General features: G+C 42.1%; 1 protein-coding gene across 2 annotated transcripts in view; it reads right to left on the reverse strand.

The window, feature by feature from the left end:
* SLC7A8 (solute carrier family 7 member 8) overlaps positions 1–17,049 on the reverse strand; it is a 62,692-nt gene extending 45,643 nt beyond the window's left edge. Inside the window, exons 1-2 of one of the 2 annotated variants that reach the window (XM_049897963.1) lie at positions 16,572–17,049; positions 16,117–16,305 (exon numbers count right to left, since the gene is read on the reverse strand). In XM_049897963.1, coding sequence (XP_049753920.1) covers positions 16,117–16,267 — 151 coding nt within the window. In that variant the 5' untranslated portion in view covers positions 16,268–16,305; positions 16,572–17,049. Of the gene's footprint in view, positions 1–16,116 lie in introns of both variants that reach the window. The other variant, XM_049897962.1, reaches the window with a different exon arrangement.
* Positions 17,050–18,713: the final 1,664 nt, after the last annotated feature.

The raw sequence follows: 18,713 nt of genomic DNA on the forward strand, positions 1-18,713 counted from the left end.
TGTATACTATAGCCTGCCAGAAGCAGGCTCAACCAAACAGCTTCTTGAGCTCCCTGGTTCCTGGAGGCATGAAGCATCAATGGGATCTCTGGTCCCCAACCATCCTACACTCCATGCTGTGGAACATTTGGTTAAGCACAGTGGCTTCAGAGTTCAATAACCTGGGTGGGAATCCTGATTCTGTCATCGCCCAGTTACCTACCCACTGAACCCTCCATTTCTTTAATGGTACTTATTTCATGGGATTATATGAGAATGTTAAAAACAAGTACTGATCAAGTATTAAGTATCTGGTATATAGTCAATGCTCAATAAATGATAGCTACTTATTATTACACTGTTGGGTATAGCCTTTTTCTACCCACCAAGATATGTTTGTTTTGACAAGCCTCATGGGTGGCTTCCGTTTCAGAGTTTTCTTTGAGAACACTGAGGGTTTTATTTAAATGTATTTTCATCCTGAACGAACCAAATCGTAATCTCTCCATGTTTTTAAAAAAAGTTGCAGTACAAACTCAAGAAGCAATTTTCACACTCCCCTCTGGTCAATGTCATATAGACATTTTGGGGATTAGAAGCTAATACATCATGTTGAGACGCTAAATTGGTGTAGACCACATGGGCCTGAAAATGTTTTGATCTGAGTGTCCTATATTCACCCAATACCATTTCAGTACAGTTATACCCTAGTGGCACAATGGTTAAGTGCTCATCTGCTAAACAGAAGGTCAGTGGTTTGAGCCCACCAGCGGCTCCACAGGAGAAAAGGCCTGGTGATCTGCTCCTGTAAAGATTACAGCCTGGGAAACCCTACGGGGCAGTTCTACTCTGTCATACAGTCGCTATGAGTTAGAATTGACTCTACGGCACACAACACATGTGCGCACATACACACACACACGCGCTTACAGTCACACTTCTCTGTTGATGGATATCCTAAAAAAAAAAAATAATAAGTTTTCCCCAACTTTTTCAGTATCAAGACATCCATGGCCTTTCCAGACACCAATCTCAGTGTTATCTTCCTCCATGTGCTGCCCCTCCACCACACAATACACACCAGCCTTCCTCCCTCTCCTCTCATGGTTAACAATTACAGTCATCCCTTGGTATCCCCTGGGGGTTTGGCTCCAGGACTCCACACAGATACCAAAACCCTCAGATGCTCAAGTCCTGTATGTAAAATGGCATAGTATTTGCATGTAACGTATACATATCCTCCCGTATACTTTAAATCTCTAGATTACTTATAATACCTAATACATTTAATACCTAATAAATGTTACATAAATAGTTTTTTCATCACAATTGTAGATTTGCTCTGGAAGGTAGCCTTCTCTTCTCTGAGTTTCTTGAGCTCTCCTGGGAACACTGACGTGGCCTAGGCATCAGCCAATGTGGATTTGCCTGTCATCTTGAAGTTCTTGAAGCTGTAGTGCTTTACAGAGCTAGCCAGCCATCCCTTGTTGTTGTTGTTGTTGTTATTGTTATTTGTTCAGCATGCAGAATGAATAAGTATGGTGAAAGGATACAGCCTCGACACACATCTTTCCTGATTTGAAACCACGCAGTATCCCTTCCTTCTGTTTGAACGACTGCCTCTGCTGGAGAGAGGCTGAGGGTCTGTGAAATGGCGGGAGGCTACAGCAGGGGATGCCTCCACATCACTTCATTTACACACATTCAGCGTAGTGCTCGGCACAGAGCAAATTCAAGTTTTGCCCTTTGGAACTTTATTTTTTCCCCCAAATATTTTCTATCTGCAATTGGTTGAATCTGTAGATGTGAAACCCATGGATACAGAGCTGTGGATGGGGAATGGTCAAGGGCTTTAGTGTGAACTCATATCATCTCAGTTGTTAGCCATGAACCCTGGGCAAATTACCTAATGGCTCTGTGACTCAATTATCTCACATGAGAGATAATTATAATACCTGCTTCCGTAGGATTGTTGTCAGGACCAAATAAGACAATATATATAAACAGCTTATAGCACAGGCTGTGTTGTACTCTTTTAAGAAGTATCTATAGGGGATCAAATTGACAACAGCAACTTGAAAGATTAGATAGGAAACTTACGGGGCAGTGAGTTTATGTTAACGGGGAAGGAACAATTTGCAAATTTGAGATGGTGGCACAACTTGAAGAATATAATCAGTGTCACTGAATTGTACATGTAGAAATTGTTGAACTGGTGCATGTTCTGCTGAGCACATTTTCAACAACAACAAAAAATAAATTAAAAAAAGATATACCCTATACTGATACAGCTTAATTAACACAACAAAGAAAACCTCTATTCCCAAATGACATTATATCCATAGGTCAGTATTTCAACACATATTTTGTGGGGGATAACATTCGATCCATAAAACTCACTAATACCTCTGATACCTTTTTTTTTTTTTTTTAACTTTTATCGAGCTTCAAGTAAACGTTTACAAATCAAGTCAGACTGTCACATATAAGTTTATATACATCTTACTCTGTACTCCCACTTGCTCTCCCCCTAATGAGTCAGCCCTTCCAGTCTCTCCTTTCGTGACAATTTTGCCAGCTTCCAACTCTCTCTATCTTCCCATCCCCCCTCCAGACAGGAGATGCCAACACAGTCTTGAGTGTCCACCTGATACAAATAGCTCACTCTTCATCAGCACCTCTCTCCTACCCACTGTCCAGTCCCTTCCATGTCTGATGAGTTGTCTTCGGGAATGGTTCCAGTCCTGGGCCAACAGAAGGTTTGGGGACCATGACCACCAGGATTCCTCTAGTCTCAGTCAGACCATTAAGTCTGGTCTTTTTATGAGAATTTGGGGTCTGCATCCCACTGATCTCCTGCTCCCTCAGGAGTTCTCTGTCGTGCTCCCTGTCAGGGCAGTCATCGGTTGTTGCCGGGCACCATCTAGTTCTTCTGGTCTCAGGATGATGTAGGTCTCTGGTTCATGTGGCCCTTTCTGTCTCTTGGGCTCATAGTTGTCGTGTGACCTTGGTGTTCTTCATTCTCCTTTGATCCAGGTGGGTTAAGACAAATTGATGCATCTTAGATGGCCGCTTGTTAGCATTTAAGACCCCAGACGTCACATTTCAAAGTGGGATGCAGAATGTTTTCATAGTAGTATTATTTTGCCAATTGACTTAGAAGTCCCCTTAAGCCATAGTCCCCAAACCCCCTCCCTTGCTCCGCTGACCTTCGAAGCATTCAGTTTATCCTGGAAACTTCTTTGCTTTTGGTCCAGTCAAGTTGAGCTGACCTTCCATGTATTGAGTATTGTCCTTCCCTTCACCTAAAGTAGTTCTTATCTACTAACTAATCAGTAAATAACCCTCTCCCACCCTCCCTCCCTCCCCTCCTCCCCGCCTCGTAACCACAAAAGTATGTGTTCTTCTCAGTTTATACTATTTCTCAAGATCTTATAATAGTGGTCTTATACAATATTTGTCCTTTTGCTTCTGACTAATTTCGCTCAGCATAATGCCTTCCAGGTTCCTCCATGTTATGAAATGTTTCACAGATTCGTCACTGTTCTTTATCGATGCGTAGTATTCCATTGTGTAAATATACCACAATTTATTTAACCATTCATCCGTTGATGGACACCTTGGTTGCTTCCAGCTTTTTGCTATTGTAAACAGAGCTGCAATAAACATGGGTGTGCATATATCTGTGTGAAGGCTCTTATTTCTCTAGGATATATTCCGAGGAGTGGGATTTCTGGGTTGTATGGTAGTTCTATTTCTAACTTTTTAAGATAACGCCAGATAGATTTCCAAAGTGGTTGTATCATTTTACATTCCCACCAGCAGTGTATAAGAGTTCCAATCTCTCCGCAGCCTCTCCAACATTTATTATTTTGTGTTTTTTGAAATAATGCCAGCCTTGTTGGAGTGAGATGGAATCTCATCGTAGTTTTAATTTGCATTTCTCTAATGGCTAATGATTGAGAGCATTTTCTCATGTATCTGTTAGCTGCCTGAATATCTTCTTTAGTGAAGTGTGTGTTCATATCCTTTGCCCACTTCTTGATTGGGTTGTTCGTCTTTTTGTGGTTGAGTTTTGACAGAATCATGTAGATTTTAGAGATCAGGCACTGGTCAGAGATGTCATAGCTGAAAATTCTTTCCCAGTCTGTAGGTGGTCTTTTTACTCTTTTGGTGAAGTCTTTAGATGAGCACAGGTGTTTGATTTTTAGGAGCTCCCAGTTACCGGGTTTCTCTTCGTCATTTTTAGTAATGTTTTGTATTCTGTTTATGCCTTGTATTAGGGCTCCTAGGGTTGTCCCAATTTTTTCTTCCATGATCTTTATCGTTTTAGTCTTTATGTTTAGGTCTTTGATCCACTTGGAGTGAGTTTTTGTGCATGGTGTGAGGTATGGATCCTGTTTCTTTTTTTTGCAAATGGATCTCCAGTTATGCGAACACCATTTGTTAAAAAGACTATCTTTTCCCCAATTAACTGACAGTGGGCCTTTGTCAAATATCAGCTGCTCATATGTGGATGGATTTATATCTGGGTTCTCAATTCTGTTCCATTGGTCTATGTGCCTGTTGTTGTACCAGTACCAGGCTGTTTTGACTACTGTGGCTGTATAACTCTGATACCCTTTTAGCCTTAAAGCATCAATGGTCTTGTTCCTTGGGTCAGAATCCTACCCCTCTGCTCAGCTCTTTGGCCAGATCCATGTTAGGAACCTCAGACCCACCACTCAGAAGGAGAGGAGGAGGGGAAGTGGGGCTAAATCCAGGGCTACCCTAAATGTGGGATCTCTACAGCAAGCACTATGCTGGAGTCTCTCTCATCCACCATCTCATTTGACCCTGAAAGTGCAAATATTTCCATTTATACCCCAGGACATGGAGAGTGAGAGAAATTAAGTAACTCACCCAAGGATATATAGATTGTAAATTATTGTTAGGATTCAAACACTGATTTACCAAAGCCCACATTCTTTATACCATGCTGTCTCACTTTGGTATATATTTGTGTCCTGATTAGTTTACTAATACCAGCAGTAGTTATATAACAGCACCTAACACTGATTAAACATCATCTCCAGACAAAAAAAAAAAAAAAAGAGCTTACGGCACAGGAACTGGCATTTAGGAAGAGCTCAGTAAGTACTATTTTTTTAAAAATCTGATTTGTTGGGAGACAGTGGTTTAGTAGCTAGACCTGCATCCAGTATTGCCCTGTAGCAAATATACCAAGTTCACCCATGAAGCACACATTGTGCTGCAAACAAAAAGGTCTGACAAATTATGAACATTTTTCTTTAGGGTCTGCAGCATGCCTGTTTGTCTTTAGACCTAGATTCTGGGTATATACTTGTGGGGTGGGGGGGAATTGAGTCATTACAAATTTATTCAATTTAATTCAGTTCCCCTCTGTTCCACTTCTGTTTTGACACTACCTGCACACACAGCACTTCTTCCTCTGATCCTAACCACCCGGAGTTAGATCAGACCTTGCAGGTTAATCCTTTCGTGCCCAGCAGTACATATAGCGACCATGAGTTTTTTTTCAGCCTCTGGGGCTTATCAGGAAGCTGCTGTACCAGTGACAGCACATGCTGCCACAAGGCAGGGGCCTTTATGACTGTTTGAAACTGGAGAAACAGGTGTGTACCACAAATTACTGTTTTTACAGGGTATTGTATGAAGTGTCTGAAATTTTGGTAAGAAAAATAGAAATTTTGAAAATATTTATTTGTTACACATATGTACCAATAGACCCTGGTAGGGACTCTTGGGTATAATTAATGGTGCTTCATATGTACCACTAAACACTTAGGGTAGGCTTGTGGGAGGGGGAAAGAAATCCATACTAAAAAAAAAAAAAGAATTTTTTTTTTTTTTTTAATTCAGACATACTCAATGATTAAGCATGCTTCCATTAATGAAAACACATGATAGCAACAGAAAATTCAAAGTGGAAGATAACTGGGTCACCAAATTAAAGAGTACAGTCCTTCAGACTGCCAGGTCTACCCAAGACTTCAAACATCAGCTACAAGCTTGGAAGCCCCCAAGGCACCCTCACTTCTGCCCTTCTGGCCACAAATTTGGGGGTACCCTCTGCCCACTCAGAACATCAGTCATATAAGCTCAGGGGCCCACAGAGTCCCCTACTTCTGAACTGCCGGCTCCCACTACTTCCTCAGGTTCAATAATTCACTAAATAATTCATAGAACTCAACAAAAGTGCTATCTTTACAATTACAGTTTTATTATAGCAAAAAGGATACAAATGAAGAGATGTGTAGGGTGAGGTCTGGCAGGATTCCCAATATAGAGCTTCCATGTCTGGAAAAGGGACTTACTACTACCCTCCCACATGCATCTGTATCTTTCACCAACCAGGAAGCCCAAGGAGCTTCTGTGTCCAGAGCCTTTATTAGGGCCTCGCTATGTTGTTGTTGTTAGGTGCTGTCGAGTCGGTTCCGACTCATAGCGACCCTATGCACAACAGAATAAAACACTGCCCAGTCCTGTGCCATCCTTACAATCATTGTTATGTTTGACCTCATTGTTGCAGCCACCGTGTCAATCTACCTCATTGAGGGTCTTCCTCTTTTCTGCTGACCCTGTACTCTGCTAGGCAAGATGTCCTTCTCCAGGGACTGATCCCTCCTGACAACATGTCCAAAGTATGTAAGACGCAGTCTCGCCATTCTTTACTCTAAGGAGCATTCTGGCCGCAGTTCTTCCAAAACAGATTTGTTCGTTCTTTTGGCAGTCCATGGTATATTCAATATTCTTCACCAACACCACAATTCAAAGGCGTCAATTCTTCTTTGGTCTTCTTTATTCATTGTCCAGCTTTCACATGCATATGATGTGATTGAAAATACCATGGCTTGGGTCAGGCGCACCTTAGTCTTCAGGGTGACATCTTTGCTCTGCAACACTTCGAAGAGGTTCTTTGCAGCAGATTTACCTAATGCAATGCGTATTTTGATTTCTTGACTGCTGCTTCCATGGCTGTTGATTGTGGATCCAAGTGAAATGAAATCCTTGACAACTTCAATCTTTTCTCCATTTATCATGATGTTGCTCACTGGTCCAGTGGTGAGGATTTTTGTTTTCTTTAGGTTAAGGTGTAATCCATACTGAAGGCTGTGATCTTTGATCTTCATTAGTAAGTGCTTCAAGTCCTCCTCACTTTCAGCAAGCCAGGTTGTGTCATCTGCATAGCGCAGGTTGTTAATGAGTCTTCCTGCAATCCTGATGACCTGTTCTTCTTCATACAGTCCAGCTTCTCGTATTATTTGTTCAGCATACAGATTAAATAGGCATGGTGAAAGAATACAACCCTGACGCACACCGTTCCTGACTTTAAACCAATCAGTATCCCCTTGTTCTGTCCGAACAACTGCCTCTTGATCTATGTAAAGGTTCCTCATGAGCACAATTAAGTGTTCTGGAATTCCCATTCTTCGCAGTGTTATCCATAGTTTGTTATGATCCACACAGTCAAATGCCTTTGCATAGTCAATAAAACAGAGGTAAACATCCTTCTGGTATTCTCTGCTTTCAGCCAGGATACATCTGACAACAGCAATGATATCCCTGGTTCCATGTCCTCTTCTGAATCCAGCCTGAATTTCTGGCATTTCCCTGTTGATATACTGGTGCAGCCGTTTTTGAATGATCTTCAGCAAAATTTTGCTTGCATGTGATATTAATGATGTTGTTCTATAATTTCCACATTAGGTTGGATCACCTTTCTTGGGAATAGGCATAAATATGGATCTCTTCCAGTCAGTTGGCCAGGAAGCTGTCTTGCATATTTCTTGGCATAGGCGAGTGAGCACCTCCAGTGCTGCATCTGCTTGCTGAAACATCTCAATTGATATTCCATCAGTTCCTGGAGCCTTGTTTTTCACCAGTGCCTTCAGAGCAGCTTGGACTTCTTCCTTCAGTACCACCGGTTCCTGATCATATGCCACCTCTTGAAATGGTTGAACATCGACTAATTCTTTTTGGTATAATGACTCTGTGTATTCCTTCCATCTTCTTTTGATGCTTCCTGTGTCGTTTAATATTTTCCCCATGGAATCCTTCACTATTGCAATTCGAGGCTTGAATTTTTTCTTTGGTTCTTTCAGCTTGAGAAACACCGAGCGTGTTCTTCCCTTTTGGTTTTCCATCTCCAGCTCTTTGCACATGTCATTATAATACTTTACTTTGTCTTCTCGAGAGGCCCTTTGAAATCTTCTGTTCGGTTCTTTCACTTCATCAATTCTTCCTTTTGCTTTAGCTGCTTGACGCTCAAGAGCAAGTTTCAGAGTCTCCTCTGACATCCATCTTGGTCTTTTCTTTCTTTCCTGCATTTTCAGTGACCTCTTGTTTTCTTCATGGATGATGTCCTTGATGTCATTCCACAACTCGTCCAGTCTTCGGTCACTAGTGTTCAATGCGTCAAATCTATTCTTCAGATGGCCTCTAAATTCAGGTGGGATAAACTCAAGGTCATATTTTGGCGCTCGTGGACTTGCTCTGATTTTCTTCAGTTTCAGCTTGAACTTGCATATGAGCAATGGATGGTCTGTTCCACAGTCGGCCCCTGGCCTTGTTCTGACTGATGATATTGAGCTTTTCCATCATCTCTTTCCACAGATGTAGTCAATTTGATTTCTGTGTGTTCCATCTGGCGAGGTCCATGTGTATAGTCGCTGTTTATGTTGGTGAAAGAAGGTATTTGCAATGAAGAAGTCGTTGGTCTTGCAAAATTCTATCATTCGATCTCCGGCATTGTTTCTATCACCAAGGCCATATCTTCCAACTACTGGTCCTTCTTCTTTGTTTCCAACTTTTGCATTCCAATCACCAGTAATTATCAATGCATCTTGATTGCATGTTCGATCAATTTCAGACTGCAGCAGCTGATAAAAATCTTCTATTTCTTCGTCTTTGGCCCTAGTGGTTGGTGCGTAAATTTGAATAATAGTCATATTAACTGGTCTTCCTTGTAGGCGTATGGATATTATCCTATCACTGACAGTGTTGTACTTCAGGATAGATCTTGAAACTTTCTTTTTGACAATGAATGCAACACCATTCCTTTTCAAGTTGTCATTCCCAGCATAGTGGACTATATGATTGTCCGATTCAAAATGGCCAATACCAGTCCATTTCAGCTCACTAATGCCTAGGATATTGATGTTTATGCATTCCATTTCATTTTTGATGATTTCCAATTTTCCTAGATTCATACATCGTACATTCCAGGTTCCGATTATTAATGGATGTTTAAAGCTGTTTCGTCTCATTTTGAGTTGTGCCGCATCCGCAAATGAAGGTTCCAAAAGCTTTACTCCATCCACGTCATTAAGGTCGACTCTACTTTGAGGAGGCAGCTCTTCCCCAGTCATCTTTTGAGTGCCTTCCAACCTGGGGGGCTCATCTTCCAGCACTACATCAGACAATGTTCCACTGCTATTCATAAGGTTTTCACTGGCTAATGCTTTTCAGAAGTAGACTGCCGGGTCCTTCTTCCTAGTCTGTCTTAGTCTGGAAGCTCAGCTGAAACCTGTCCTCCATGGGTGACCCTGCTGGTATCTGAATACCGGTGGCATAGCTTCTAGCATCACAGCAACACACAAGCCCCCACAGTACAACAAACTGACAGACACGTGGGGGCCTCACTATGTAGGCATGATTAATAGAATCATGCCTCCTCCCAGGTCAGCTGATATCACCCAGAGGGTCCTGGAGACACCTCATTAGCATAAACCCTCAGCTGTGGTCTGGAAGCCTCATCAAAGACACTTCAATCACTGGGAAGAGGTTACCGCTCAGGAACCAAAGACAAAGATCAAATTCTTTGGGTTAAGTTAAATTCTTTACCCCACAGTAGTTAACTGTGTAACTGGTATAAAGTGACCTAAATAGCCAGGAACTCTGTGGGTGCCTCTAACATGGCTGGGAGAACATGGGCCATAAAGGAAAGGTGTGCATTTAATAACGATAGCTAGTAGAACAGCAAGTGGGAGCATGGCCTGAGCTGGCCAGATCCTGTGACAGCCAAGCCAATGTGCCTCAGGCTCACCACAAGTCTCCCTGCAACTGCATGGGGAACATTACCTTCTTCTACTCTAGGAGACTGCTCAGCATTCCCTTATACCAGGGCACTTCTTCACTGAGAACACAACACTAATTGCTTCATCTATAGTAACAAATAAGGATAGCTGCCTACATTCTAAAGAAAAAGAGGGGGCTTTTAGGACATAAAAATAGAAATAGTAGTGAATAAGCCTTGAGAGCTTGATTCAGCATTGATACAAACTGAGTTTGAATCCTGGCTCCAATACTTCCTAGCAATCTGACTTTAGGCAAGTTATTCATCCTTCGGAGCTTCTATTTCTTTATCTGGAAGGAAGGATAATAAGTGTCTACCATATATGGTTATTGTGAGGAATAAATAAGATAGATGTTTCGACTGGCATATTCACCACCAGTACTACCACCACCAGCAGCTGCAATTGCATTGATTTCCACTTATGGTGATCCTATGAGTGTCAGAGTAGAACTGTGCTCCATAGGGTTTTCAATGGCTGACTTTTCAGAAGTAGATTTCCAGGCCTTCCTTCTGAGGCACTTCTGGGTAAACTCCAACCTTTTGGTTAGCAGACGAACACGTTAACCTTTTGTACCCCCAGGGATTCCGCCTGCCATATAAAAAAAACCATATAGTACGTGCTTAATAATGATAGCTAGTAACAGTAGGTTTGGTATCATGAATAAATGAATTTTGTTGTTCCTTGACACTCTCCTTAGACTTTGGGGAGACTCCACATTCATGGTGAAATCTAAGTTCATTTGCTGGCAACAAGTTTCCTTAGTCAAATATGTGGAGAGCAATAGCCTGGTTAGGTTAGGGCAAGGGTGATATTAAAAATTAAAATGGGTTAGAAATAGAACTACCATATGATCCAGCAATCCCATTCCTTGGAATACATCCTAGAGAAATAAGAGCCTTTACACGAACAGATATATGCACACCCATGTTTATTGCAGCACTGTTTACAATAGCAAAAACTTGGAAGCAACCAGGGTGCCCATCAACGGATGAGTGGATAGATAAATTATGGTATAGTCACACAGTGGAATACTATGCATCAATAAAGAACAGTGAGGAGTCTGTGAAACATTTCATAACATGGAGGAACCTGGAAGGCATTACGCTGAGTGAAATTAGTCAGTTGCAAAAGGACAAATATTATATAAGACCACTATTATAAGAACTTGAGAAATAGTTTAAACTGAGAAGAAAACATACTTTTGTGATGATGAGAGGGGGGAGGGAGGGAGGGTAGGAGAGGGGTATTCACTAATTAGATAGTAGATAAGAACTACTTTAGGCTAAGGGAAAGACAGCACACAATACAGGGGAGGTCAGCACAATTGGACTAAACCAAAAGCAAAGAAGTTTCCTGAATAAACTGAATGCCTCGAAGGCCAGTGTAGCAGGGGCAGGGGTCTGGGGACCATGGTTTCAGGGGACATCTAAGTTAACTGGCATAATAAAATCTATTATGAAAACATTCTGCATCCCACGTTGAAGAGTGGCGTCTGGGGTCTTAAACGCTAGCAAGCAGCCATCTAAGATGCATCAGTTGGTCTCAACCCACCTGGATCAAAGGAGAATGAAGAACACCAAGGACGCAAGATGATTACGAGCCCAAGAGACAGAAAGGGCCACATGAACCAGGACTACGTCATCCTGAGACCAGAAGAACTAGATGGTGCCCAGCTACAACCGATGACTGCCCTGACAGGGAACACAACACAGAACCCCTGAGGGAGCAGGAGAGCAGTGGGACGCAGACCCCAAATTCTCATAAGACCAGACTTAATGGTCTGACTGAGACTGGAAGGACCCCAGTGGTCATGGCCCCCAGACCTTTTGTTGGCCCAGGAGAGGAACCAGTCCCGAAGCCAACTCTTCAGACATGGATTGGGCTGGACAATGGGTTGGAGAGGGATGCTGGTGAGGAGTGAGCTTCTTGGATCAGGTGGACACTTGAGACTATGTTGGCATCTCCTGCCTGGAGGGGAGATGAGAGGGTGGAGGGGGTTAGAAGCTGGTGAAACGGACACGAAAAGCGAGAGTGGAGGGAGAGAGCGGGCGGTCTCATTGGGGGAGAGTAATTGGGAGTGTGCAGCAAGGTGTATATGCGTTTTTGTGTGAGAGACTGACTTAATTTGTAAACTTTCACTTAAAGCACAATAAAAATTATTAAAAAAAAAAATTTAAATGGGCCGACCTAATTGCCCAGGTTGATGAACTTATTCCTAGTTTAAAGATTTTCAAGGCAAGTTCCCAGCAGCCCTGTAGATAAATGCTTCTTAAGACTACTGTCTTCACACTTTTTTCCAAGAAGTAAATTAAATTCAATAATCATTTGAGTAATTGTTCCATGTTAGGCATTCCAAGACACACTAAGGATTCAAAGACATATAAGACACAGCTTTTGCTCGAGGAAATAGTCGTTTAGTCATCACCTTTTTACCTTCAAAATCTCCCAGAGTCATTTTCTCCACTCCATTTCCCCCCACCTCCTTCAAGATGATTCTCAATCTAGTTCTTGATGAGAATCGCTCTTTCCTTGTGCTTTCTACCGTTTTACCTAACGTTGTCCTCCTTCCGCTCTTACACAACTAAACCACATCATTAATTTTCTGTGTTCTCTGTTTAATGTATCTGAACCTCATCTCCCCACATACTATAAGTAACTCTAGGGCATGAGTCCTCTGTTAGTTTTATATTCTCATAATACCTGCCATTCTGTTATTCCTACTTTAGATAATCAATGATGACTGTGAATGAATAGATCTTAGATTTTGTGAGCTTTTATGAAACATACAGTTTAAGTCTAAGTCAACTGAGTATGAGATAGATAGACTTGGGTCAAATGCTACTTTCCCGTACTTCATCACCTGATTGACTTAGGAAATTTCTTTTCTGTTTTTGTCTTTTAATTCTTCTTCCATAGCGTTGTCCTCCTTCTTCAGACTGGTCTGAATACCAGATTATTTACTTCTGCATAGAAAATGCCATTTATATTTTTGTGTTTGGTCCTGAAAAAATTTGAAACACTATCATCCACTTGAAAACCTCTCTACAAGAGGACAAGGCAGTGGAGGATGAGCACATCTGCAACTGAACAGCCATACAGGAGAGGAAGCAAAGAGGATTTTGCCCCCTTATCCTAGAGGAGAAAATTTGTATTTCACTCTAGCTTAAATGGAGGCAGAATATTGTATCTCATCTCTACAAGGATTCTCACAGTTAGGAAAAATATCCTGATTTCTCTGAAATCACATATTTGGGATCTCTGGGATTTCTTTTCACCATAGAACACCAGGGATGTTATTCTTGTTAGTGTAATGCCACCATGGGGAGTTTTAGGACTACTCTTACAGTGAAGTGCCTATCATGAGGTTATGGTCTATCTTGGTTATCTAGTGCTGCTATAACAGAAATACCACAAGTAGATGGCTTTAACAAAGAGAAATTTATTCTCTTACAGTCTAGTAAGCTAGAAATCTGAATTCAGGGTGTCAGCTCCAGGGGAAGGCTTTCTCTCTCTGTTAGCTCTGGAAGAAGGCCCTTGTCATCAATCTGCTGGATTAGAAGCTTCTCCATGCAGGAACCTCAGGTCCAAAGAATGAACTCTGCTCCTGGTGCTGCTTTCTTGGTGGTATAAGGTCCCCCCTCTCTGGTCACTTCCCTTTCCTTTTATCCCTTGTAAGATAAAAGGCGGTGCAGATCACACCCCAGGGAAACTCCCTTTACATTGGATCAGGGATGTGACCTGAGTAAGGGTGTTACATCCCTCCCCAATCCTTTTCAGCATAATCCAATCTTGTCTCATTAACCACAGGTAGAGATTGGGATTTACAACATATAGGAAAATTATATCAATCACAAAATGGAGGACAACCACACAATACTGGGAACCATGGCCTAACCAAGTTGACACATATTTTGGGGGGACATAATTCAGTCCATGACACGGACAAATCAGAAGTAACATTCACCTAACTGAAATCATATTTATCATACCAAACACCCCCATTTCTTCACAGTCTTTGAAAATTGTTAATGGAAGAGATAAAAACAACCTCAGTACATAGGAAAATGCCCTCTAACCTTGAATACCTGCACATATGCTGGGATGGGTGAGCAAGGCTGAGATAGGAGGAAGGAGGTTTGAGTGTGTTTGTGTGCCTGTGGGCGTGTATATCTGTGTATGAATCACAGCCTTCCCAAAGGGAGGTAAACATTTAATCCTATCAGTCAAACTGGTGAAAGGGGTAACAGCTTCCGGGTTATTTATAGACTTCCAATTGGCATGTGCTGTACATATTGAGTACTTTGCTGATCTCATTTTTTAGAGCAAAAGTGATAAAGGAGATGGGAAAACAAGGGAAGTAATGAGAGATTCAGACCATGACTCTAAATTTTTTAAATAATATTACCTTTTTTATAACTGTAGATGCCTAAAAAGCCTCCCAGAGCCAGAGAATTAGATAAAATGAGATTCCATCTTGAAAACAGAGTGGAGATAACATGATCATTGTTAGTCTGGGTGCAGAGGTGAAGAGGATTATCTAAATACCTTGACTGGTTTTATTTGATTTCAAGGGTGTTCTCCAGTGTCACTATTGCACTGGTGCCCAATAGTCTCTGTGCTACTGCCTGAAACATGGTGTCACCCAGAGAAATGGACCCATGGGAACCAGGACACAATCAGCCTTCACATAGGAATTCTGGAGAGATAACACAGAAACATATCCAAGCCTGACAGTCCCATGCCCCTTTCTCTGGGAAGAAGGAAAAAAAGCTCTCTACCACAATATAGAAAAAACTTGCCCTGCTAGCCACTTCTGCCGAAGTGAGGGCTGTAGTGAGCTACTACCAACTACCCATCTCGAGGGCCTCTCTGGAAAGAGGAGGATGTGCTGTCTAGAGGTGCGGCCGTATTAGGAACCCCTCTGTCCTATAGAGAGGAGCCTGGGTGGTGCAAGTGCTTTGCGACCAGCTGCTCACCTAAAGGTTGGCAGCTTGAACCCATCCAGCAGCTCTGTGGAAGAAAGGCCTGGGGAACTGCTTCCATAAAGATTACAGCCAAGAAAACTCTATGGAGCTGTTCTACTCTGTAACACATGGGGTTGCCATGAGTCGGAATCGACTCAAGGACAATGGGTTTACAGGTCCTGCAGAGTGTATGGGGGCTCAGGGCTGCCTGTACTGGCAGTCTCAGGGACACTCAGGAGCTGCAGCTTCAGAACCTCCCAGTCAGAACACACATTTTACCTATTAGTTCCCCTCTGACTCCACCTTCTAGTTACCCTCAGTGCCTCTGGAGAACCTCATCGGGGTTTCTGTGAGCAGTAAGAGACAGGTTCACTCTATCAGGCAACCAGAGAGACTATAAACTATCCATCTACAAAAAGGCACAATCTGTCTCCTCTGTTCTTCCATGATTTCCTCACACATGAAATGAGAAAAACAGCTCTGTCACATCTACTTCACAAGGTTAAAGTGCTGTATAAGATGGAAAAAGCTATAGGAGTGCAAAATATCATTACTGCTGTTGTCGCTGTTTTTATTATTACACACCCTCTAGGAATATGGTTTCACATAACATGAAACAACAAAACATCTATTAAATACGTCTCAAAAACCAGCCCACAGGCTGCTGAGGAGATGGCTGCAGGAGAGCTTGTGAAAAATTTCAGTCCACCACCCCCATCTCACGCCTGCTGAATCAGAGCCTCTAAATGTGGAACCCAGAGCCCTATTTTTTAACAAGCTCCCAGGCAAGGCTGACCATCAGCCAAACTTGTGAACCCTATCAGCTCCATCCTATGAACACTGGACAGAACTGTTCAGGTTGGCTTGGAGGAATTGATATATAACATATATCACTTGCCCACTCCTATGCCTCTCGACCTTGACCAGCGCAGGTAGGTTAGAGCAAACGTGACTGACAATCCTTTTCTAAATGGGTAGGAAGCAAAAATAGTGCTTTAGAGGTGTTAAGGTTCCCCCAAGAGGAGCACCAGAGAAGGGGAGGAATGGTCAGTGGGAAAAGGAATTGGACTCACCTACAATGATACCACAAGCACTGACCAATCCGATCTCTTTCTTCAGGGCTACTCCATCCCCTCCGGAACCAGTCTTGGAGCTGGCATCTGAGTCAGTCCCACCTGGGTGGTTCTTTTCAGTGTTGTTTCGTTGCCTGGCTCCTTTTTCCATCTTTCTCAGTAGGATTTCAACCTCCAAAAGGTATCTTTCTAAAAGAGCATGTGTGTGCGTGTGTGTGAGTGTAAATATATTTAGAGGAAGCCTTCAAATTAAAATGCCCTTTTCTGCAATAAGGACCACTTCTACCCTCTAAAGAAGATACAAGCAGATTTAAATTTAAAAAAAAAAAAAAGGGAAATTGAAAATACTACTCTGTATGGGCACTTTCTTGTCACCGGTGCTTACAAACAAGGAAAGTGTGATTAAAAAGGAAAATAAGAGACGTATATATTTAAATATAAAAATAGAACTGTACCAGCTACTCTCTCTGGAATTCTGCCGAAAGGGATGCAAATCTTCAGAAATCAGGATGGTTCTGCTCTGTGTACCCAGCAGTGGCTTATTTCAGACTATCGAGAAGGCAGCCTGACTCCCCTTCAGCTCTCCTCCTAATAAGACAGAGATTGTCTTTACCTCCCCTTAGCTTTTTCTTTTATAATGAGGATAAAAGTAGTTTTCTATTAGCTGAAGGGGGAAAAAAAAAAAAAGGCAATCCTCAGGTACTTTCTTCTCTCTCAGAAAATCAAACTGTGGACCCGACCGGTTTGTTCTAGATCTTGTTTCCACCTGATGTGGGTTTCTTTTCCCTTCCCTTTCTGCCTTCCGCTCTTTCCTGGTGTCCTTTTATTTCTCGCCCGTCTTCTCGTCCTTGTTTTCCTTCTTCGGATCGCCGTCCTTAGGGCACAGGCTGCCCCATCTCTCTCTGGATTACAGGAGAGTGCCTCCTCCACACACGAAAGTGCCTCCCTTTGATCGAGGGCTTTTATTTGCTAAACTAGACTCCGCCCCCACCGCCCCGGTTCCTCTCCATCCTCAGTCCTGTCTCCTCCCTCCCCTTCAATTTAAATATTACCACACGGCCCCACGGATCTCTGAGAAAAGATTTTCAATTCTTTCTTTCTGTAATCGGCTCTCTTTCTACATCCGTCTCCTTGAAACGAAGTGGAAGTAAAATCCTTCCATGTCAACGGTTCTGGGAGAGTTCATTAACTAGTATAGCGTGACAGGTCATACAGCATTTGTGAGCTATATAAACAAGGAACAGTTGTGCAGACACTGTGAACACCAACAGAAATAAACTAGCTGATGTATTTTAAAATTTTTAACTCTGGGTCATTTGAGGCTACAGAAGAGAAGGTTATAGGCTTCAAGTTTCTGAACATGGGGGAGGGGAATCCACTTGTGAGGGAGGGGTATAGAAATAATACTGGTTATAATAATGGCAAAGAGGGTCATTTAGTGTGCTTCTGAGCTATGACGATTGTAGAGGAAACAAAATCACCAGAAAGAGGAGATAGTCTCACTGTTCACAGCTCTTATTTAAAGGTGGCTGAGACAGGACTCCTACCCACCCTGTTTCGGGAAAGAATGACACAAAATCTGGTTGGATGGGGGCCTTTCACGATTCCTAATATATTTTTGCATCTATAAATTACTTAAAAAGCCAAAAATATAAAACGCATTACCGTCAAGTTGATTCCAACTTGCAGCAACCCCGTATGGTAATGTTAGTCATTTCTGACACCAACGTGTCACCAGGTCAATTCTTAAATCAATTTAGTGAGATGTTGATAATCCCCATCTGCTTTTTAAGTCAGGAGTATGAGTATGACTTAAAAAGCAGATGGGGGGGCAGGGATTATCAACAGCTTGCCGAGTTAGTGTAAGAATTGACTTGTTGGTGTCAGAAATGACTAACATTACCATACAGGGTTGCTATGAGTCGGAATCAATGGGTAGCACACAACAACAACCAACCACATTGCTATTGTGCTTTGGCTTCCCTGAAGAATTTCATCCAGAAACTGCTGCCTTACAGTGAGAGCAATGATGTCTATCTATAGTAGTAAAGTACTTTGATACTACAGCATGAAGCAGTATAACAGACAGGACTAAACATCTAATATAAAAAGGTGGCTTAAATGGTTAAGAGCTTGACTGTTAACTGAAAGATTGGCGATTCCAACCCATTGAGAGGTGCCTTGGAAGACAGGCCTGCTTCTGAAAGGTTACTGCCTTGAAAACCCTATGGAGTAGTTCTACTCTGCACACATGGCGTCACCATGAGTTAGAATCCCCTTGATGGCAACTAACAACAACAATTAAATATATTATGCAAAGCGATTTGATTTTAAAGTAGGTCTAAAAATACTGTTTCTCAAGCTGACCACTAACTATAGAAATTTGGCTTTGCCTTTTGGAAAATGTTCCAAAACATTTTGGATTTTAAGAAAAATAAGAAACTTAATTTCTTAAAATGGGGCTGGTTGAACTATTGAAGTCAAGACTTTTCCAAATGGGGTAAAGTCTAGTCAGTATTTCACTCTGCTTCTTGATCACTCAGCAAGTATTAGAGGTTTCAAAGGTTGGGAGTCCCACCCCTTCTTCTGTCAGTTCA

Source organism: Elephas maximus, chromosome 10 (assembly GCF_024166365.1).
Source record: "Elephas maximus indicus isolate mEleMax1 chromosome 10, mEleMax1 primary haplotype, whole genome shotgun sequence".
NCBI lineage: Eukaryota > Metazoa > Chordata > Mammalia > Proboscidea > Elephantidae > Elephas > Elephas maximus.